Raw genomic sequence first — 24,318 nt, 5'->3', positions numbered from 1 at the left:
CGCTTGGATGAGACATACACATTTATGCTATGCGTGTTGGAAAGATCACTAGTTTTGTTGTCAGACCTTCTGACTGCATTATCATGTCTAAGAGTACAGTACCTAGGTAAATCTGACTCATTTCAGATTGCAAAGATCATGACTTTAGTTAAGAGCTTAGGAGACTTAAATGGGTCATCTTACTGCTAATAGACTGCATTTTAAGAAAATAACTATAACTAATATAATTATGCTCATTTTAGTGCAAATGCAAAACTTGACACCTACTGGACCTGATGCAGGCTGTACTTGCTCATCAAAACATATAAGCTCATTAAAAAGTCATTATCATAAAAGCACAATTTTCCATTTTTTTTCTCACGTTTTAAATGAAAGAGACTAATTCCAGATAAGTGTCTAAGAACAAATTTAATGTTTGCCTCCCTTTGGTTGGCAGAGCATGAAATTAAGTATGAGACATTAAACCTGGAGATAATTCAATGGTAGAGAGCATGTTTCCTAATTAACCAAGATAAAATGTGTCAACGAACAGGCTTTTAACATGTTTATTAACTGGTATATGCAGGGAATTTATGTTTTTTTTTTTTTTTTTTTTGCTAAATTAAGTACTTAGGCTGTGAAGCAGAGAAAAGAAGAGTGATTATTTCACTCAAATTGCATTTAAAGTATTTAAAGTAAACAACTGATTTAATATTTTTCCCAAAACTGGTACACTTTAACCTCCCTGGCAGTCTGATTATGTCAGAATTTCAGTGCTAAAAGTGGTACATTGTTTTGCATGGAGATATGTTTTATATTTTAGGCCTGTAATTCTTTGGAATAACTCACTTAAATCTGTCCAAACAAGAGTCTAGTAGACATCCCGGGTATGATAAAGTTTGAAACACAAAATTATAAATTATAATGTAATAATAATACATTTCAACAAATTCTTCATTGTTTTCGAAGTGGAGATATTTCATTATGAGGGAGAATCTGTACTCGGGGGCGCTGCCTGATCCGTACCGCAGTCAATAGAGCACCAAGTTCGCACATCGCTGGGCTCAATCGCAGAATCGTCGCTGTTGTCACTTTTACCTGATGACGAATTTTCCCACAAATTGCTATTGCTCAGTTCTTCAAATAATTTCCGATACACCAGCGCTGTTTTCCAGTTCATCCTAAAGCGTTTTTGAGCTAAATGAACGCTTTTTGGACGCCATGGACGTTATCAATTTTCCAGGCACAAAGTACCGCAAAAAGTACAGGCAGGGCACTGGAAAAGCCATTAGGTGAAATAGCATGATACAAAGTTGTAATTCTAACAGATTACACTGTATCATGTCATTTTCTTTTTCTTTTTAATCTCCCGCCGGTTCCACCCCCCCTACGATGCAGCGCTTGCAGGGAAGGGAACCAGAAGAAGCATTGGCCAAGCACACAGTGAAAGGACAGTGGGAGGATGGCTGCACGAAGGCTGGGGAGGATGGCGGGGGATCGCAGGGGAAGGTGAGTATCATTCTGGGGTAATCCCGAGTGTAGCTCGGGGTTACCGCTTTTGGTACTGAAAATTAACCCCAAGCCACACTCGGGAATACCGCTAGGAAGGTTAAGGAGGTTTTACATGGACTTTAAACTTCCATGGGAAGTCCCAATCTGTCCCTGAGGCTTCCTGATAGTTGGGGGAGATGTCCATTAAGCTTTTTTGGGTTAACATACTGTATATGGCAGTACTTGCCATCACTACCAATCTAAGCATTCTTGGTTTCAGATAAGGGCTTAGACTTTACACGATCCTTGAACTGACTGTAACTTACAGGGTAATTCTTGAATGTGTAAGTATTGACTCTTTTGCAGAAATGTTATGTCATAGGGCTCCCCATCAAGATTTTCCCATTGGAGCACTCTTTGCTGTCTGCTGTGTGGAGTCCAAATCCTCTTGCTTCATTCTTAAAGTGTTACTAAACCAAGGTCCCTGCATTCACTATATCCGGTCTCCCACAGTACACAGAACATGGAAATGCAATTATTTTAGTAAATATATACTGTTAAATACCTTTTCTCATCAGCAGTATATATCAGTGTTATGACGGCTATCAGTGTCTGGTTATAGCTTGCAGAAAGAGTTTTCATTCTACTCTGACTGTTCTATGAGACTGCAGGACCCCTGACCCTCTGTCTGGACAGTGCTGATTGGCCCTGTGCCGATCAGATACACAAACTGAGCATGTGCAGGATGACTGCAAAGGCTCTGTCTTATCAGGAGACTGATTGAGGACAGTGAAAGAAGGGGAGGATCAGAGAAGATAGGATGAAACTGCATTTTACACAATGCAGAGGAATAAACCCTTAGGTTCCACAGTGAGTATAACAAGCATGTGTGTCTGCATGCAGGGCCGCTGATAGGGGGGGACCACCAGCCCTCTTGTAGGGGGCCCCGAGCACACAGGGGGGCCCACACAGAGAGGGGGATTAGTGATGGACAACAAATACAGAAACCTTCCTCTAGCACCTGAATCTGATCTGTCCCTCTCCCTGATATCAGCTTTAATCTGCGGAGAAAGAGACAGTCGTCCCTCACTAATGCCCCTCCTTTGTGTGCCCCCCTCCCAGCACTTATCTCTGCTCAGGAGTTTATTTGTAAATTGTAATTTTGTTTCTCTCTCTCTGTCTCTCTGATCACTGAGCTCCAACTGCCCAGCCTGTATATTTTTCTTATCTCATCTTCTTTTTTATTTAACATAGTTTTTTTTTTAGATTTAGCAGGAATAATGTGAGTTATGTTATATTTGTGTCTGATAATAGTGATTTTGTTGTAATTTTAGCTAAATATATCTTTAACAATTTCTTGGGGGGGCCCTTCCAGGTAGTCTGTACGGGGCCCCCCGATTTCTAACAGCAGCCCTGTCTGCATGTACAGCCTTATTTTACTGTTGTGGGTTAAGGAACACTTTAATGCCAACTAAATTTAAATCTCAGTAGGAGAAACAAGACCCCCCCCCCTCCCTTATATAATGAGCTAGGACAGGTGAGAAGGTATAGGAACGTTTAAGATCTTACACAAGGTTCCCTGAAAAGCGTGTAATAGTAAAAAATTTAACTCCACAGTATCCACGGATATCTGTAATAGAAGTGTGTGATAGATAGATATGTGTGGCTTGGAAAGGTGTCAAAATCGGTTGCAGGGAAGTCTAACCATTGCAATCTTCTACAAATGTTAAATGATGTGCCTGGTTTGACTTTAAAGTTCCCTGCATTGAATGCACATGAAAAGTCAAAGACTGGAGTGAGAATAATGGAAGTGGTAGGCTGAGCCTTGTTACCTCTGTAGTTCTGCATACGCTCTTCTGTTTCTGAGTCTTTGTTCCTGTGGAGTAGACAGTTGGTTTTCCACACTGGGTTCCTGAATTCGTTTTTTTAAGCCCTTCTTTGCTAGAGGATGACACTGTAACGCATGTTTGAGTGGACTTTCCATCTTCTAAAATTCCTATAGAAAAAATAGGAGAATAAGTACATTGTTACCCACTTAAAAAAAGCATGAGCAAGAAATAATTACACACACTTACACACACATTTATATAGGTATTGAAATCAGAAAAGTCGAAATCTTAAACCAATCATGCCTCAGAAAACACAAATCTATTGTCTTTTAACATTGTGTGTTTCAGTTGTGGAGGTTTTCCCTCCCTCTCTATCCCCATTAACACCACTGCTGTCAGCTAAATTCCTATTTCCTTCCTCTGGAGTAAATTCTCTATGCATGTTTTTTTTTTGTTTTTGGAAAATCCATTAGGCTGTTTACTGCATCATCACTGACTTCTAGTGGATTCTGTAAAGCAACATGTGGAGAATGCACTCTGGAAAACAGTAGGTTCAGCTCACATCATTTTACACAGATAGCAATGAAACATGACAGAAGTTCTACTCCTTCCATACTCTACTCCTCCTACATACTCCACTAAAAACTACAAAATATGTAATTTTATTTTCTCCATCAGCCCATCCCCACAGGTATTTCCTCTTGTATCTCTTGACCGTCCCTCTTAGGCTCCATGTACACGGGACGTTGTTAAAAGTCCCTTTGAATGCTGGAATTTTTAGGACGTTTGAAACGTCCGTTTGGTCGCGTTTGTACCCGCGTTTAGCGGGCGTTTAGCGGCGTTTGCGGGCGTTTGCGTTTAGAACCGTTCCTAGAGGTCAAAAAAATTATTCCCCTTTAAAATGGAAAAACGCGAACGCTAAACGCGGGTCATCGCGTTCGGACGCGTTTGGACGCGTTTGTGCGTTTGAAACGCCGGGAAACACACGTTCGAACGCAAATAATTGCGTTCTAAAAATAGTCCCTGAACGCAACTGCCTGCAAATGACTGTAAACGACCTGGTGTACATGGACAGATAAGATAACATGTAGATGGGTTCAGGGGCTTCTGAAAAAAACGCCCAACTGCTCCTAAACGGCCATTTCCAGCGTCCCGTGTACATGGAGCCTTAGATTGTAAGCCCTAACGGGCAGGGCCCTCTGATTCCTACTGTATTAAAGTGTATTGTATTTGTACTGTCTACCCTCAAGTTGTAAAGTGCTGCGTAAACTGTCGGCGCTATATAAATACTATATAATAATGATAATAATGTAATATATATATATATATATATATATATATATATATATATATATATATATACACACATATAAACCAGAGTCTAAACATACTGATACTTCACACATAAATGTACTTACAATATTTTGGATCCATAAAATTGGTCTATTGGCATTACAGTTATGGCTAGAACTAGAACAGGAGCTTCAGACAGCTACAGTATTCTGTGTATGCTTTTATCAAGACTTATAGGAAACCTGTACTGAGAGAGATATGAAGCTTTCCATTACTGACCTCCTTGGCATAAGGCTGTCTATGACTTTAAAGTGATTGTAAAGGCTTCTGTCGGTTGTTGGCACTCCTTTCCTCATGCTGACAGCATGAAGAGAGGAGAAGAGAGCCGATAACCGGCTTGTGTAAAAGGGACACGTACACTGATATTCAGGGCACTGATTATCAGTGCAGTTTGAACAGTGCCCACCAGTGCTGCCAATACGTGCCCACCAGTGCTGCCAATAAGTGTCCATCAGTGCCTTCTCATCAGTGTCACCTATCAGCGCTGCCTGCCAGTGCCCATCAGTGCCGCCTATCAGTACCCATCAGTGCCGCCTATCAATGCCACCTATCAGTGCCCATCAGTGCCACCTATCAGTGCAGCCTCCTCAATGCCCACCAGTACCGCCTCATCAGTGTTCATTAGTGCAGCTTATCATTGCCCGTCAATGTCCATCAGTGTCGCCTCATCAGTGGCCATCAGTGCCGCCTCATCAGTGCCCATCAGTGCAGCCTATCAGTGCCCACCAGAGCTGCTTCATCAGAGCACAGCAGTAAGGGAGAAAAATTACCTGTTTGCAAAATTTTGTAACAAACTATGAAAATTTTTTTTTTTTTTTTTCAAAATTGTTGGTCTTTATTCAGCAAAAAAAAAACAGTGGTGATTAAATGCCACCAAAAGACAGCTATTTGGTTAGGAAATTTGTGTGACAAAAATAATAAAAATTTCATTTGGGTACAGTGTAGCATAACCGTGCAATTGTCATTCAAAGTGCGACAGCGCTGAAAGCTAGAAATTGGCCTGGGCAGGAAGGGGGTAAAAGTGCCCAGTAGGCAAGCAGTTAAGGGGACTCCGGGGCAGGCAGGAAGAGGTCTAAGGGCTTTTAAAGCTGCCAGATCCTATTTTCCATTTTCTTTCCACCTTTTTAATAAAAGGTCAAGAAAGAATAATGATGGTGAACATTTTTTCCTATACAGTACACTAGAAAGTGCGTGCATTCCACCTGACATGTCCAATATATCCAGGGGCACTTTGAGTGGTAAGGAAAGCTACATTCATTCTGATGCTACAGAATACTAAATTGAAGAATTTCTAGGATGAGAAATGAAAAACACAGACAAAATCCATAATGAAAGGCTTTTTTTTCCAAGGTCAAACAGTCAACAAGTTCCTCCAGCAAGATAGTAAATATCTAATTATATGGAGACAGCAAAGCACACCTTTTCAAACCTCTCTGTTCACAGAAGAGTAGAGCAAAGTGTGGCACTTAGAGTATACCTGTCACAAAACTGGGTAATTCAAACAAAGCAAATGATAAAAGTTATCTTCAAAGAAAATTAAGTAGATACAGTAATATAAGCAATTACATTTCTATGTAACTATAGACCAGCATTTCTCAACATTTTCTACACAGGGGACCCCTTGAAATAACTTTCTGGTCTCAGGGAACCCCTGCTAAAAATTACTATATCTACAACTCATGATACATTAGTGTGATGGTCAGCGGGAAGAATGTTCCTTACACTTGTGGTCATTGGGAAGAATCCCCCCCTTACAGAAAGCTAAAAAGATCAATGGTGTCAGGGGGAACTTATCTGACAGATAGAAATTGCTCATTTCTCAAGGAACACATACTAACCTCTGGAAGAACCCTGGTTAAGAAACCCTGATGTAGACTATTTTGCAAAGGTGGAGCTTTGCCCCTCCTTCAAAAGCCTCCATATTGGTCAGTAAGGCTACCCATAAAAGTGATGTGTTACAGCATAGACAGTGAGGAAGTATTTTCTCTTTCATTCATTGACAGACACAGCTCCTTAGATTCTTGACTAGTGGGTTGTACTGCCCCCCCCCCCCCCCCCCAGGAGTAGGACACTAGACAGAAAAAAGAACTTGACTATGACTATGGGCAGTTCCAGGAGGTATACTCCCCAGTGGCGCCCCCCCCCCCCCTAAAAAAAGGAAAGAAGAAAAAAGATTACAAAAAGAACAATAAAGTTAAAAAAAAAAAATCCCGTTCGCCGGCCTATGTGGTGGCTATGGGGGGGTGGGGTTTACGACCCAGCAGAGGCGCCGATTGGCTGCCTTCTGGGGCATAACATGGGCACAGGTCATAGCGCTAGGACACCCCCACTTTCGTGATGTCCTGGCTGTGATTGGTCCAGTCTCCAGCCTGGACCAATCATCATCCAGGACATCCGATTGCTGACCCCGCTGACGTCGCAATGGGGGCGTTGCCGGTGCGTGCGTCAGTCACACACCGTCACCGCCCGATCTCCTTCCCGCCGGACCGATCGGAAGACCCAGAGAGCCCGCCGCCGTCAAAGAAGACTGAAGAGGACGAGACGAGCAGCGCGGTGGCCCATGGACGGTTCCCGGAATCCCGCCGCCGTCAGAAGAAGAGGACTCGAGGAGAGGAGCAGCGCCATGCCTATACCATCACCTGTGCCATGCCTATACCATCACCTGTGCCATGCCTGTACCATGCCTATACCATCACCTGTGCCATGCCTGTACCATCACCTGTGCCATGCCTGTACCATCACCTGTGCCATGCCTATACCATCACCTGTGCCATGCCTATACCACCACCTGTGCCATGCCTGTACCATGCCTATACCATCACCTGTGCCATGCCTATACTATCACCTGTGCCATGCCTATACCATCACCTGTGCCATGCCTGTGCCATGCCTATACTATCACCTGTGCCATACCTGTGCCATGCCTGTACCATCACCTGTGTCATGCCTATACCATCACCTGTGCCATGCCTGTACCATCCCTATACCATCACCTGTGCCATGCCTATACCATCACCTGTGCCATGCCTGTACCATCACCTGTGCCATGCCTGTACCATCACCTGTGCCATGCCTATACCATCACCTGTGCCATGCCTATACCATCACCTGTGCCATGCCTGTGCCATGCCTATACCATCACCTGTGCCATGCCTATACCATCACCTGTGCCATGCCTGTGCCATGCCTATACCATCACCTGTGCCGTGCCTATACCATCACCTGTGCCATGCCTATACCATCACCTGTGCCATGCCTATACCATCACCTGTGCCATGCCTGTACCATCACCTGTGCCATGCCTATACCATCACCTGTGCCATGCCTATACCATCACATGTGCCATGCCTGTACCATCACCTGTGCCATGCCTGTACCGTGACCTCAAAGTCAAGCAATTTTTTTACCGCTTTTTTTGCCGCGAAGCAATACCTATTACATTTTTCTTTTTGCGCTCCCCCAAAAATTTTGAGCACCAGCCGCCGCTGATACTCCCCCTCTCTGCTATAGGTTCTCTGCCTAGTCAGGAGTAAGGACCTAGTTCCTTGCGGGGATCTCTGGGCCTTGCAATTTTTTCTTTTTGACTAGCTTTTTTCTACCATTTTTTTTTCCTAAGAGATCTACAATCAACTGCTGGACTGGGCAATGGGCTGGATAATATAGATCCAGTAGTCACCCCAGTCTGGCTAGCGAGCGCGCGCAGACCAAAGCTCCACACTAGGTCGGCTGTGACATAGCCCCACCGGATGGGGGCTGGCCTGCAAGTTAAACACCTCGCAAGGTTTCTTTGCTGTAGGAGAGGAGCATTATCAACTCATAACGTTACCCTTTGGTCTCGCCTCCGCTCCTCGGGTCTTCACAAAAGTGTTGGCCCCGGTTCTAGCTTTACTACATCAGTGGGAGATCGCAGTACTGGGCTACCTGGAAGACCTTCTCCTGCGAGCAGAGTCATCTGCTGCTCTGGTGGACGACATGGAGATCACTATGCAGACTCTGAGGGAGTTTGGCTGGCTTCTGAATTACCAGAAGTCTGCTCTGGTTCCCTCCAGAAAGTTGGATTATCTGGGTCTGACTCTGGACTCGGCTCTAGCCAGAGAGTTTCTTCCTCTGGGCAAACTCCAGAAATTGCATTCTGTGATTCATCTCCTGCTGTCCATCAGATGGTCATCCCTCTGGACTTGCATGCGGGTGCTGAGCCTGATGGTTTCTACCGTCGAGGCGGTCCTGTTTGCACAGTTCTATACAAGGTCCCTGCAAAGGGAGATCTTGGTCAAATGGGACAGGTGTCCGAAGTCTCTGGACAATCAGATCCGGCTGAGCTGGGACACAAAAGGGTCTCTGGTCTGGTGGCTTTGCTCTCCGGCTCTTTGACAGGGCAAATCCTTTCTCCCCTTGTATTGGACAGTGGTCTCCACGAATGCCAGTCTGTCTGGGTGGGGGCTTTGGACACTGAAAGAGCCCAGACTCCCAATCAATGTCTTGGAACTCCGAGCGATCAGGCTGTGCCTGGATCACTGGACGGATCATCTTCAGGGGTGTCCAGTGTGAATTCAGTCTCAAAACACCATAGCCGTGGCTTATGTCAATCACCAGGGTGGAACAAGAAGTGTGATGGCAGCTCTGGAGGTAGCCAGCATTCTACAGTGGTCAAAACGCTTAGTTCAGGTCCTCTTTGCCATATACATTCCGGGATGGAAAACTGGCAGGCGGATTATCTCAGTCGGCAGGCGTTGGACCAAGGGGAGTGGTCCCTTCATCCGGATGTTTTTCTTCGGTTATGTCTCCGGTGGTGCACTCCAGAGGTGGATCTGTTGATGTCGCAGCTCAACAGAAAGGTTTAGAGGTTTGTGGCATGGTCTCAGAATCCTCTGGTGGACACCACAGATGCTCTAGTGGTCCCGCAGGGCCAGTATTGTCTGATCTACGCTTTCCCTCCTCTCAAGCTTCTGCCGAGACTCTTGCACAGGATCGAGGTTAAAGGGATTCTAGTGGCCCCGGACTGGCCTCACAGAACCTGGTGAGGCAGGTTGCTGACGTCCCTTGGAGACTGCCTCTCGGGGAGGATCTGTTGTCCCAAGGGCCAATCTTCCATCGTGCTTACAGTTGCTGGCTTTGAAGGCTTGGCTGGTGAAAGCCAGGTGCTGAAGGATAGAGGTTTGCCTGGGTCTGTGACTCCGACACTGTTGAAAGCTAGGAAGTCTATCTCTAGGAAGATCTACCATCGTACGTTGAAAGCGTACATTTCATTGTGTGAGTCTCTTGGTGTTCACCCTCGCTGTTTCTTGGTTACTCGGGTGCACAAAGAAAGGTCCATAAAGAAATGGATGAGCGGGTTTTGGGGTGGAGGAACTTGACTGGCCTGCACAGATCCCTGACCTCGATCTACTTCTGCACAACAAGCCTGGTGGTATTTTTCTGCTCAATCAGCGCTGCTCAGTGTATTCTGATGGTGGTGAAGTATCCCCACTGTCAGAGTGCCATGACTCAGCAGGCCGGATTCTCCCATCAACATCAAACGTGTGGCCTTTTTTTCACCCTGCTAGTTGAATTAAAAAAAAAAGACTAATCTATGGGGTGCTTTAAAATCAGTTGAAAAACAACAGACTATTTTGCTAGATCATCAGGTAAAAATTAATGAAAAAAGCCTAAAAAATGAATGCAGTCACATCTAAGAATTGGTTTGTTGCAATTTTATACTTTTTTGGGGGGGTTAATGCTACTTTAAACACAGGAACCTTGATCTGGGAAGCATAAAATTTACCAAATATTTTCTCCTTTAAAGTAGAACTATGGGAGGGATTTTTTTTTTTCGCCATCTGTGGGCCATTGGGGAGATTTCCCTTCACTTCCCGTCCCATAGCCAAACAAAGTGAGAGGAAATCCCTGCGGAAAAAAGGGTATTTCTTGGGGACCCCCAGGTCACCAGAATTAGTGTCCCCATTGGAAGACTTTTCCTATTTTACTTTTCTGGGGACAACCCAAAATGTTTTATTTTCTTTTTACTTTCACTTTCAATGACAATGTTAAACAGGACAAACAGAGGGGGCGAATCACCCTACTAGGGGCACAGACAGCAATAAAAACTGGCAGGGTAGAATTGGAGTATAGAACACATGGACTTTACTGGCACAGATATAAAACATAACATTTATTGTTGGTAAGTTAAAATACAAAACAAAAATTTGTTTCAACACTCTGTTAGGGTGCTTCCGAAGAGGTAAATCGAAGGGGATGATCGGAAAAGGCCAAGGTAGGATCAGAGTGTAATTTAAATATTTACGGACGTAAAGTCCTATTCACCTTGAACTGAAATTAGATGGTATAGATGTTTGGCCGAGTATGGCCTCACATGGAGATGCCTATGCAGACTATGAGAGAGTTTGGCTGGCTTCTGAATTAACACAAATCTGCTCTGGTTCCCTCCAGAAAGTTGGATTATTTGGGTCTGACTCTGGACTCGGCTCTAGCCAGAGTGTTCCTTCCTCTGGACAAACTCCAGAAATTGCATGCTGTGATTCATCTCCAAAGAGGTAAATCGAAGGGGATGATCGGAAAAGGCCAAGGTAAGATCAGAGTGTAATTAAAATATTTACGGACGTAAAGTCCTATTCACCTTGAGCTGCAATTAGATTGTATATACATACAAACAGATCCTGGCGCTGAAGGACAGATGTTCAGGGGTCCCAAAATGAAATGGGGTGGACGGATTTTAGCCAAAAAGCCAATAAACTTGACATTGTTCATTATGACTATTCAAGACCAGTGATTTCAAAGTGCCCATTTTCATCAGTCCAGGGAGCGACAGCATACCCATCTATTTGTTGGAAATTAGATTGTATAGATGTTTGGCCTAGTATGGCCTCTAAACAGAGAGGCTAAATACTTTGATCATCCCCCAAGGATGTGGAAATACCACCATTGGAGTATTCAGCCTCTGTGTTTAGAGGTCCATGTGTTCTATACTAGATGTTAGGATGTGGCACACTTATATAGTCGAGATGCACCAAGCTGACCGCAATCTGGTGGTGCTCTTTTTCGCTTTTCATTATTATACAAAAACTGGCAGGGGTTCTAATCCATCTCTACTAGATCCAAAACTAAAAAAAAAAATACGTTTTTCCTTTAGCTATACTTTACCAAACAAAGAAGGCTAGTATGACTGTACCCTTATGAACAAAAATTTGTTTGAAAAAAACCTCAAAAGCTGAGTGTCACAAGGACAAGTAAAACTATTTTGTTGCTGGCTATGCTGGTTATCTTATGCTGGCCATACACTATATGAAAAATCGGGCAAAATTCTGTCATTTGAACAGTTCGTTCATTTTTCGGCCAGTTAATGGGCACAAATCGGAAATCAGTTGTGACGTTTTTGAGCCGAAAAAATGAAGGACAAGTTTGGAAATTTTCTGTTGAATGAACTATAAACTGAAATGTTAATGTGTTTCTCGCCCAAGCTGTTTGCACTAGGTATATAAGACAAAAAAAACAAACAAAAAACAGATTAATTTATGTCCATTGAAGGATTTATCGGTCATTACATGATGGCACTATCGTTTGCTCTCACGGCCGAGTGTTCGTTTTTTCGAAAATTAGTTTGAACGATTTTTCTTATAGTGTTTGGCCAGCATTATTTGATGTACAGAATTATTGCAACAGATGCTGGAAAACATGTGATTGATTACTGTACAGCAAGGACCAGACAGGGAAGAGTTAATTCTCTGCTACAGTCTCTTTATAATGAGAAGAAGTTTTTAAGAATGGGGATTTCAGGGATTAGCATAACGAACATGTACAAAATGGAAAAAATTAACAGCAGATCCTTTGAAGATTCGGCTAATACATGGCATGATGTGACAACGTCTTTGTCTTTCCTTGGACCAAATGCCTTTACAGAAGAACACAGGGTAGCTTGTTAGTAGAAGTAGATTTTAGAGGGTGGAGTATTAGCTCTTGAGTTTTGCATACTACTAAATGTGAGCCCAATAAACATAGACAATGCTGTAAACAGGGTTGCTAAAGCTGCTACACATGATACTTACCTACCCACATTCAACCCTGTCAACTCCCCCACCATCCAACACATTGAAAAGGAAATCTGTCAAGACAGGAATGTAGGAGCTGCCATTGCTGACTTGGCTCTGATAATGCATGCCCTGGGGCTGCCATTGTGATCTTTCCTTTACTACTTGGTGATGAGTCACAACTAGCAAACATACAGTATATTGTCAAAAGTATTGAGTCACCTGCCTTTACACGCACATGAACTTTAATTGTATCCCAGTCTTAGTCCGTAGGGTCCAATATTGAGTTGGCTATAACAGCTTCAACTCTTCTGGGAAGGCTGTCCACAAGGTTCAGGAGTGTGTCTATGGGAATGTTTGACCATTCTTCAAGAAGCGCACTAAAATGCTTTTTCCAGGTCAGTGACCCACCAAGTAGCGAAGGCAGGATCAGAATGGCAGCCCCAAACTAAGATTCTGAGGCCACATGGAAAAATGTGTTCTGGTCAGATGAGACTAAAATTGAATCAATTGGCCTCAACGCCAAACCATATGTCTGGTGGAAATCCAATAGAACTCACCATCCAAATAACAGCATTCCTACAGTAAAGCATGGAGGTGGTAATATCCTGGTATTGGGGAGTTTCTCGGCAGAAGGGACTGGAGCACTTGTCAGGATAGAAGGAAAAATTGATGGGGCAAAATACAGTCAAATTCTTGAGGAAAATCTGCTGCCTTCTGCCAGAAAGTTGTCAATGGGAAAAAGGTTTACCTTCAAACATGTAATTTACTCAAAGCACACAGCAAAAATGACCACACAGTGGTGGAAGGAGAAAAAGGTGAATGTCCTTGCATGGCTTAGTAAGAGCCCAGACTTAGGCCCCTTTCACACTGTCAGTTTTTTTAGGCAGATCTGATCGTATCCCCCGTGGGGCAGTGGATGTCAGCGGAGACATGTCCGCTGACACCTGCTGCCATCCGCATCCGATTCTGTCCGTGAAATCCGGACGGATGGAAACCCTATTTTTCATCCGTCCAGGGGATCGGATCGGATGAGAGCGGACAGGCCATCCGCTCTCATCCGATTCCCCCATAGAGATGCACGGGGCTCTGACATCTCCCTCTCTGCACACAGAGCGGAGAGGGAGCTGTCACCTTCCTGCTCAGCGGGGATCTGTGTTTACGATCCCCTGCTGAGCAGCACGGATCCGACTACGGAGGCGGACCATGTGAAAGAGCCCCTAAACCCCAAAAATCTGTGGAATTTCTTGAAGAATGCCATACACAAACGGTCACCATCAAATTTACTGGGAGGAGTTGTACATCTGGGCCAACAATCCCTTTGCTGGACATCTCGTGTACTATGGTAGATGCATTGAGGATGTCTTGCTGATTTGGGATGGGGGTCCGGATGTCTTCTCCTCGTTTGTGGCCCATTGTAATAACAACACCATGGGTCTGGCCTTTACCCATGTTTTGGATGCTGAGGAGCTGGTGTTTCTGGATCTAATCCTGTGTCATCATCAGGATGGTAACATCATCACCAGGAACCATGTAAAGCCCACAGCGGGGAATTCTTACCTCCATTATTCCTGCTGTCATCATCCAACATGGAAAAATATTATTCCGAGTGGCCAGTTTAACAGACTGAGGAGGAATTGCTCCAGAGATAGTGATTACCTTTCCCAGGGAGCAGTTATGACTCAGAAGTTTTCAGAGAAAGGGTACCCACGAAAGTTAGTGAGGAAGGCGTTTGATCAGCAATTAATTCCTAGCTGTTCGGACAGACCTGCAGCGTCAGGCAAGAGTACTGAAACTGTTAGGTTTGTCACGACTTTCAATGACTAATCTCATCCATTGGTAAAATTGTATGCAAGCATTTCAACATTCTGAAACTGGATCAGAGACTGGCTCCACTCTTGCCTTCTGCACCACAGATTACTTTTCGTAGGGCGAGAACTGTCAAAAACATTCTCGCACCAAGCAAGTTGAAGAACACCACTGCCAGGCCCCTGTCGTACATCAGAGCTTATTTTAATGACAGGACCGGGGTTTTTGCAGTGCAAGAAAAGGGGCTGTTTAATGTGCCAATTCATCAAGCATGGACGGACCACAATCTGTGTTGCGGCAGGCAGGGAGTTCCAGATGAAACAGTTCATCACGTGCTCAACAGAGTATGTAGTGTACGTTTTAAAATGTCCTTGCAGTTAATTATATGTGGGGTGTACAATAAGAACTATGCGGACACGGATCGGTGAACACCGTAGGTTGATCAAAAAAGGTTGTAACAAACACAGTGTCCCCTGCCATTTCCTACAAGCGGTCAAAAAAGATATTAAGGGGCTAGAGGTCGTGGCCCTATAATCTGTCCCCCAAGGTACTCTGACTGCCAGCGAGAGGTTTTCCCTCTTATGTAAGAGGGAAAATTTTTGGATATTCAAATTTGGGTCTTTGACAAAGCGATATCGCGCGAAATATGTCGTTGCATATGCAACCTGTATGCGTTCCAGACTGGCCTTGACTTCCGTTACCGTCACTTCTGGTTAACCGCTTCCGGTCCGGGCGATGCCGCTCAGCTGCGCCTGGCTCTGCAATCGGCAGGAGGGGGTCCCGTTGTGGGCACCGGCTAGCCCGGTGTTCCGTGAAAAAACCCTACCCGTGAAAATTCCCTACCCTCGTCACTTCCGGTGCACCTACGTCATGGAACAGCTGAGCAGCTTACCAGTGCGCATTCTCACAGCTCCGGAGGGTAGGGAATTCTCATAGGTTGGGTTTTTTAACGTTACAACGCATCAGCTGTTGCCGCGGGTACATTAAATCATCTCCGCTGCAACATTAAATCATCTCCGCTCCTACCCCTGTGACTTCCCTCATCTTGGCTACTAAATGTAAAAGCGGTGGCGGGTATTTTCATACACCCGCCGCTTTTACATTTAGTTGCCCAGATCAGGGAAGTCACAGGGGTAGGAGCGGAGATGATTTACTGTTGCAGCCGAGATGATTTAATGTACCCGCGGCAACAGGTGATGCGTTGTAACGTTACAAAACACTACCCTGTGAAAATTCCCTACCCTCCGGAGCTGTGAGCATGCGCACTGGTAAGCTGCTCAGCTGTTCAATGACGTTGGTGCTACCCTCCGGAGCTGTGAGCATGCGCAGTGGTAAGCTGCTCAGCTGTTCCATGACGTATGTGAGCAGGACGTGACGAGGGTAGGGAATTTTCACGAGGTAGGGTTTTTTAACGTTACACCGGCACCTTTCAGGACCCAAGGCTTTACCTTCCAGCAGCCCCTCCCATGCCATCACGGTCACCGGACTTTCCACCCAGCGGCTCTGCTATTGTGTGACCTTCACCACCAGCAGCTTCAGTGTTGACAAGTTACTGGTTTGGAACTATATTTCATTTATATGTTCTTTTAAATAAACAGGATGATGTTTCTATGGGCTGTTTTCCTAGTTTTGCATTTCATCCACTGTGGTTGGCTCTGCTTTCCCCAACTCTTCGCACACATGTATGCTGGTTCAGCATTTTTTTAAGCAGCAGCACCAGTGGTCAGCCATAACTCTGAGAGTGAGATTACCACAAGGTTTAGTTCTGGAACTTTGGATTGTTTTCAAATTTACCTGAACCTGAGCAGTTCTGCAAAGAAGAGTGGGCAAATAGTGCAAAGTCTATATGTGCAAAGTTATTGAAGACATATCCCAACAGACTAAAGGCTGTAATTAAAGCAAAAGGTGGTTTAACAAAATACTGAGGGTGGGGGATCATTTTTCGAACTCAGGGATTCTGCTCCTGGCGTGTTTGTGTTCTTTTTATACCCACTGTATATACCATAGTTTGTGGACTCTAAAACTTTCCTACAGACTAAATAATAAATAAAATAAAATAAATAAATTCTCATTTGGGTTTTTTTCACCAAGGAAATGTAGCAGAATACATTTTGTCCTAAATTTATAAGGAAAAGATTATTTATTTGCAAAATATTATAACAGAAATGAAGAAAAGCATGTTTTTTTCAGACTTTTCAGTTTTTATATTGTTAGTTTAGCAAAATAAAAAACCCAGTGGTGATTAAATACCACCAAAAGAAAGTTCTATTTGTGTGAAAAAATTATAACAATTTCTTATGGATACAGTGTTGCATGACCTCGCAATTGTCGATCAAATTATGACAGAGCTGAAAGCCTGGGCAGGAAAGGGGTGAAAGTGCCCGGTACTGACGTGGTTAACTGCAGATGTTTTTTAAAAACATGCCTATACTTACCTGCTCTCTCCTGAGCCCCTGCTCTGTGTATCCATTCACACCGGGGGTGCCCCCCCCTTTCTTCTCATTGGCTCACTGGCTGTGATTGACAGTAGCGAGAGCCAATGGCTAGAATGCATGAAGGTGAAAACCTTGTACCTTTGCAACCTCTTTAAGGTAAAAAAAAACCTTCAGCCTTTAGAAGCCCTTGAAGTTCTTTTGAGTTGTACTCTCAGCAGCTCAGATCTGTCCTTCCTGCTTTCACTTCCAAGCAGTGACTCAGCTCACCCTGCTTCCTCCTCCTAGCATTGACCTTGATCATTCTTCTTCCTTCTCCCAGAAGTGACTCAGCTCACCCTGCTTCCTCCTTCTAGCATTGATCTAGCTCAGTGATGGCGAACCTTGGCACCCCAGATGTTTTGGAACTACATTTCCCATGATGCTCAACTACACTGCAGAGTGCATGATCATCATGGGAAATGTATTTCCAAAACATCTGGTGTGCCAAGGTTTGCCATCACTGAGTCCTAGCTCATTCTGCTTCCTTCTCCCAGAAGGGACTCAGCTTACCCTGCTTCCTTAGTACAGACCCCCTCCGCTAAGTACAGACCTCCCTCCCTCAGTATAGACCTCCCCCACTAAGTGCAGACCCCCTCCATCAGTATAGACCCTTCTCCATAAGTACAGATCCCCCTCCCCTCAGTACAGATCCCCCTTCCTCAGTATAGATCCCCCTACTAAGTACAGACCCCCCCACTGAGTCCTCCAATGATCTAAACCTCCTTGTGTACGTCTAGAGGCTCTTTTAGAACCACAAAAATAGGGTGGGGGAGACAATTCACTCAGCAATTTGAAGGTTATTCGTTCATCTTGTTAGTGCATAGGTTCATAACACATACTGGTCACTGCTGCGCTGCGGGAATTAGTAAAACGAAACCCAGCCAATCAATATTTGGGCCTTACATTCATTATCCTCCCAGAACCCACCTGGGCATTGAATGATCAACCTCAAAGTTCTTAAATAATTCAAACCTTTCTTTTACTCTGGGCAGAAAATTCCCTGTTGCGTGGCAGAAAGCTCCATCTAGTGCTAGCAGTTCAGATATTAATTAAGATTTTAGCACAAATGCTATAGCGGAGGCTTATTTACCTCTGTGAGTTCTATGTGTGGGAGGCACGATAGGAAGCTGTACAGTGCCCTCTCCATGTGAAATGGAATTTGCTTCAGAATCCAAGGGATAGAAAATGTCATGTCAATGTACTTCTCAACAATGCCATTGCACTAAGTGCAGACATGTAATCCATTATTTTGTTTGTGAATTGGCATATAGCACCATGGATAAAGACAGTAAATTATGATTTGTGATGTCCTTTTTAATTCCTATTTGATTACATTTGTAAAATTTTATTTCATACTTGTAGTTGTCCATTGTTATTTCAACAATTAATTTAGCACAATTTTTAATAGGAAAGTCAGTTGGAAAGGTATTTCTCAATCAATGTGTATAAAACTGATGAGTTAGGATTCCGATTTCACATTATCCAATTGCCAAGCGAACCATTTTTTCCAGTACTGTCTTATAAACAGTCATATTGTTTAAAGTGATTGTTAACCCACACTGCTAAATTGCTATAATCTTCTTTTTTTCTTAATGTTAGGTGCTCCTGTCACTGTGTTTTTTTAAAAAAAAGATGCTTGCGCCAAACAGACCTTTGCAAAAACCTGGAAATCCCCTACCCTATGCACATTAGCTACTAAACATAGAATCACACAAGCCCTGATCCACGACAAGATAGAGGCAGTTCTACTTGACAGAATCTCAAAATTTGAAAGACTCTGGAACCCTTGGGTAACTCACTTCTTACATATAAATCAGAACATGTAAAAACACACAGTGGCCTTACCCATCTCATAGTGAAAAAGGATGGAACTGCAAGATCACCACTTCGTCCTAAGTAGGACTGGGTTCCTTCACAACTGGAACAGACACTATAGGTAAAAAGAACCCCAAGAGTGACCCAAAGGGGGTACTCAAGGGAAGTAGTTGAAAATAACTACTTTACAACTACTTCCCTTGAGTACACCCTTTTGGTCTCTCTTGGAGTTCTTTTTTCCTATAAACACACTTCTTTCCTCCTGGCTTTGACGAGTCCCTATTACGTTCGTAAACACACAGACGATTTCCCACAACCATTTCCCCAAGTCTACGAATACATCTACCCCTCTCCCACTCCTAGAGGGCCCCCTCCTCCCCTCTATTCCTCTTTAATACCCTCTGTCTTCCCCCCCCCACCCCCCACCACCTACTCTCATCCCATCTCTCCCCCCTCCCCTACTCCCTTCTCCCACACCTTTTCTTTATCCCGCAACTCTCTACCCCCCCACCCCCACCCACATCCAACTAACCTGTTCCTAATCCTTTACCCAGTTCTACCACTACCACACCACTATTACCCCCTGCTCTTGCAGTATCCCGGATCTATCGCACCCTCTTGCATTCTCCCCATCCGGAATGTCAGATGGCCACTCTCAATATCAATAGTCATATCAACAGCTGACACTTACACAACACATCCCCTCCCTACCCCCTCTCCCTTCTAACTCCACACAAATTAGTCTAACATTTAATCTATCCCCATCACCTCCTCTTCCCTTTCTAATCCTTTACCCAGTTCTACCACTACCACACCACTATTACCCCCTGCTCTTGCAGTATCCCGGATCTCTCGCACCCTCTTGCATTCTCCCCATGCGGAATGTCAGATGGCCACTCTCAATATCAATAGTCATATCAACAGCTGACACTTACACAACACATCCCCTCCCTACCCCCTCTCCCTTCTAACTCCACACAAATTAGTCTAACATTTAATCTATCCCCACCACCTCCTCTTCCCTTTCTAACCCCCTCTTAGTGCTCTACCATGTTTGCCCTATGTTTTTGATACTACTACCATGGTTAATAACCCTACTTTTGAATTCACATTCCCCTAATACGACTGTTTCCACTACAGCCTACCGCCAGTTGTATTGCCTTCACCCCGCGACACAGAATGATCCCATATAGGGTGTAGTTGGGTGTTTGGCAATGCTCCGGCCTCCACTCCTCACTTCTTGACTAGTTGCTTTAACCATATATGTTGGTTGTAATTGTTATCTTTTATAACCCTTCCAGGCGTTGCCTGACTTTTTGGTCCTATGTACAACCAATGATACTCTGTATGATTTTCTCATTGTTTGCATGCGTAATGCTTAATAAAATATTTGAACAAGAACAAAAAAATGCTGGCTTTACCTGATTTCAGAGCGCCGATTGGACATCACGTGACCCGCTGCCTCTCTCCTCTCCCCGCCTGACAGCTGCAGTGGGTGGAGCAGGAGAAGAGGAGAGAGCTGGCCGGTCAAGCGATGGCCGAGCAGCGCTTTGAAATCAGGTAAAGCCAGCGTTTTTTTTTTTTTTAAAACACAGTGACAGGAGCACCTTGCATTGGGAAACAAAGAAGATTATATCAGATAATAAAAAGTTTTTTTAGTAGCAGAAGGGGAGGGGCGGACACCTGACACAGGAGCAGAAAGCAAGGAGGGGAGGTGGACAGAGGGAGACAGAGGAGGACAGTGCAGGGCTGCGGATGACTGAGGCACATACACTGACCACGGTGTCAGGGCTCAGCAGTCATGATACACTGTGGTCAGTGTACAGGGGGGGGGCAGAAACTGGCAGGATCAGCCAGGTTTTTAGGTGATACAGGGGGCCAAATTACACAGCACAAGCACTTTGCTTTGTAACATGCTTTAAAGGAACAGGATCTTTATTTTATTTTTTTTGGGGGGGTAACAAACTTTTAAACTAGTGTAACTAGTCCGTACTCAGGCCTTGTCACAGAGGACCAATAATGATTGATCTGGAAAATTCACCTTGGCTGACTGACGTTTTCATTGAGATCAGTTGGTTGTGGCCTTTCCCTACAACTGAGGGTACCAATGATCACTATAATTATTGCCCAGTTTAGCAAATTTTGGACAGATGAGAAGTTGTACTGTATATTCTGCATACCTTACAGGCTAGCCAGTAGTTTATGCAAATTACTATAGTGAATTGGTGGATGGCGCCACCATGCAATCATAAAAAAATAAAAATCTTCACCAGCATGTCTTGGTACAGTGATGATAATCTTGTCATTTATTCACATAAAGCAACAGCCATCACAATTAGACGTTTCAGGATCTTGCAACACTCTTTCTCTGCCTTGAATAAGGGATCCTGCAAGGTCCTGAATTATCGGCTTGTGATGCCTGTTGTTTTATGTGACTAAAGGAAAGGATTATCACTATACTAAGATGTGCTGATAAAGATAGTTGGCCAGATAGGGCACCATATGGGGTGAGTGCATATTAAATGCCCAAATTCTACTCCCACCACAACTTTGCAAACATAAATATGTACCATAGATAAATACATTCCCTGATTAACAATGCCTGGATAGCCCATAGAGAATAAAGGTTGTAGCTGAGGCATGTGTTGAGCTAAAGACATAGATGACCAATATTATCAGTGACATTCAGCACTGCAAGCTATGAGCACCACAATACCTAGACACTGTGTCAGGGGGTCTCTGCATTGTCTCTGTAGCTCTTCTCGCAATACAACCTGAGATGCTGGAGAGCTCCTTGCTTGATCCCTTGGATAACTTTAGCTTGTATCTTGCTTCTGGTGGACCTTGAACCCTTTGCTCCTCCCATAAACTTCCTGATTTGAACCAAGTCTCTGCACTTCCTGTTTGTCAGATTATTGTGTTCTCTCCAGTTGATATCTTGCCCCTTTGTGTACCTGTAGCTGTCCTTATCTTCGCTATTACTTGGTAGTATGATATCCTTCCTGTTATTGACCCTTGGCTTGTCCATCATCTACAATTTTATCAGATCCCATTCAGCTACTTTACTGATCATGGACTGTGCTTCTGCTTGTTCCTCATCTGTTTCATTTTCTATTCCACATCCCCCTTCCCCGGGGGAAACCCTGAGAGCTGTTACCTGGCATTAGTACGCAGCAAAATCAATCTCCACCATTAGGAGCTCTAGTGTAGACCAGCTAGTGCTTAGACCCCACACTTTTAGTGAGCCTAAGCAGGTCTGTTTAATGTCACACTGTTGCGTCAGGGTATTTTTATCTTTTATTAGATACTAATATTTAAACATTGATGAAGAAATAATATCCAAAAAAATCTTACCAAACACTATCAGAGGAGTTCAACCTTTCTAAACATTTATTTTTCCAATATTTGTCATGTATTGCTTTAATAATGTGACATCCTTTCCAATACAATCTAGCAGTACCATCCACAATTGACACTAATTAATGGAACTGGACCTAAAAACAACCCCCCAAGTTTAACTGTCACCCTCAGACAGTTATTTATACTGCATAGAGTATATCATATGCCACAGAAAGTCCACACATGGGGTTGCATTGAATCACCTAACTGCATTAGATGCTCCAGAGATATGGACACTTTAATCCAAAGGCTGTGGAGTTGCCCCAAATTATTCCGATATTGGTCATCTATATTTCAAACACTGAATGCCCTATAATCCCTCCAACTGCCTCTGGACCCTAAAATAGGATTTTTGGGTATTATTCATGAGGACTTAGCCCCCGAATCTTTACATCTAATACTTAAAAAAAAAATGTTATTGCATGGAAACTGGTAGCACAAAAATGGATCACTTTCACATGCCCATTATTCATCCAGTGGAAAGATACAGTAAATAACTTAGTGGAAAGGGAAAAATATACCTATCAGCATAGGGGATGTCCCCACAAAATGTTTTAAAATATGGTGAACTTGGTTAATTCCTCCCAATTTAGCCCAATCCCTAGCTGTTTTGAGCAGATGAATGCATTAACATTTGCCTATTAATATTTTTTAACAAGTCAATATTTACTCCCAGTAAAGTAGATGAACTGCATTACGTTAAATTTTGAGGTGTCAAATTTTAAAGAAAAAGGGGGTACTACATCCAAATCTACATATATAGAAAAGAGGGAATGGACTTTGATGGTACCATAAACGCTGGACGTAAACGGGAAATACCAATTTTATATAAAAATATATATTTATTAAATCACCATAAAATCATTAATATAGAAAACACATACATATAAATGGATCATATACATCACAACTGAAAAAGCTCTGCATAGCTGATAGCATGGAGGAGTCAACAAATAACATATATTATCTGCAATAAGCATCATCCTTGTAAATTGTACCCAACATGTTTCGCGGAATACAACCGCTTCCTCAGGGGCTTTTAGAAGTCTTTTGGGAGAGCTTGATTCAGCATCTGATATTATTAGATATTAGAATATGTTGGGCACAATTTACAAGGATGATGCTTATTGCAGATAATATATGTTATTGGTTGTCTCATCCATGCTATCAGCTAAGCAGAGCTTTTTCAGTTGTGATGTATATGATCCATTTACTGTATATGTATGTGTTTTCTATATTAATGATTTCATGGTGATTTAATAAATATATATTTTTATATAAAATTGGTATTTCCCATTTACATCCAGTGTTTATGATACCATCAAAGTCCATTATGCCTCCATTCCCTCTTTTCTATATATGAACTGCATTATGTGATAACACCTGATTCATAACTTTTTTTTTTTTACATTTTTCTTTTTTTTCTGGTTTATCTGGACTTAAACAATTTAATTTGATTAGATGAACTATTACTGTACCCCCTTGCCAAATTTTGATTGCAAAAAATTTTATTTTTTTCTACCCTTCTATAACTCTATACATGTTTATGTAAAAAAAAAAAAAAAAAAAAAGTTGAAAGAAATTGTACTTTTTTTCTGAATATAAAATTACTTGATTCAAATAAAAAAATTGATGCAAAAAGAGGAGCAGAGAGTTGCCCTTATAGTACAAAACCAGGTACTACAGAGTACCTGCGCATACGGTAGTTTGCAGTAAAATCTTGCACAACCACAAAAAAATAAAATAAAATGCTATTTTGTCTGACATGGAGACAGACTGGCATTTTGACCAGGTAGCTATGGCTTGAGCTCTGAGTTTATTTCTGCTCTAGGTATACAGCATTCACCTGGGTAATGGGGTTCCTAGAGCGTTCTTCACTACAAATGACCTTTGCACAGTTAGGCCAGGGTGCTTAACTGCTGCTGGGCAATTAAATGCACTACAGATGGGCCCATGTTTAATTTAAGTTTACTTTTTTATCCTTTCATTCTCGTTTCAAAAAATATCTTTATAAAAGAATGCCTCTGACTGTGCTCATTATTCATGATTGTGTTGGGAAGAGCGAATTTAATGTAGAGATGGCAAGTTAATCAAGGGACTGTTTTTTATAAGAGAACTCATCCATCTGTGCTGTGAATTCCATGATTA

The 24,318-nt window shown here is 43.1% G+C and overlaps 1 protein-coding gene across 1 annotated transcript in view; it reads right to left on the bottom strand.

Annotated features, from left to right (window-relative positions):
• Positions 1–24,318, bottom strand: part of BAALC (BAALC binder of MAP3K1 and KLF4) — a 156,510-nt gene that overhangs the window by 13,058 nt on the left and 119,134 nt on the right. The window contains exon 2 of the mRNA XM_082259629.1: positions 3,303–3,466. Within this exon, the coding sequence (XP_082115755.1) occupies positions 3,303–3,466 (164 nt within the window). The remainder of the gene's footprint in view (positions 1–3,302; positions 3,467–24,318) is intronic.

The sequence above is a fragment of the Pelophylax lessonae genome (genome assembly GCF_965119305.1).
Source record: "Pelophylax lessonae genome assembly, chromosome: 5".
Classification (NCBI taxonomy): Eukaryota; Metazoa; Chordata; class Amphibia; order Anura; family Ranidae; genus Pelophylax; species Pelophylax lessonae.
The sequence above is the reverse complement of the archived record's forward strand: the minus strand, read 5'-3'. Positions and strand labels throughout refer to the sequence as shown.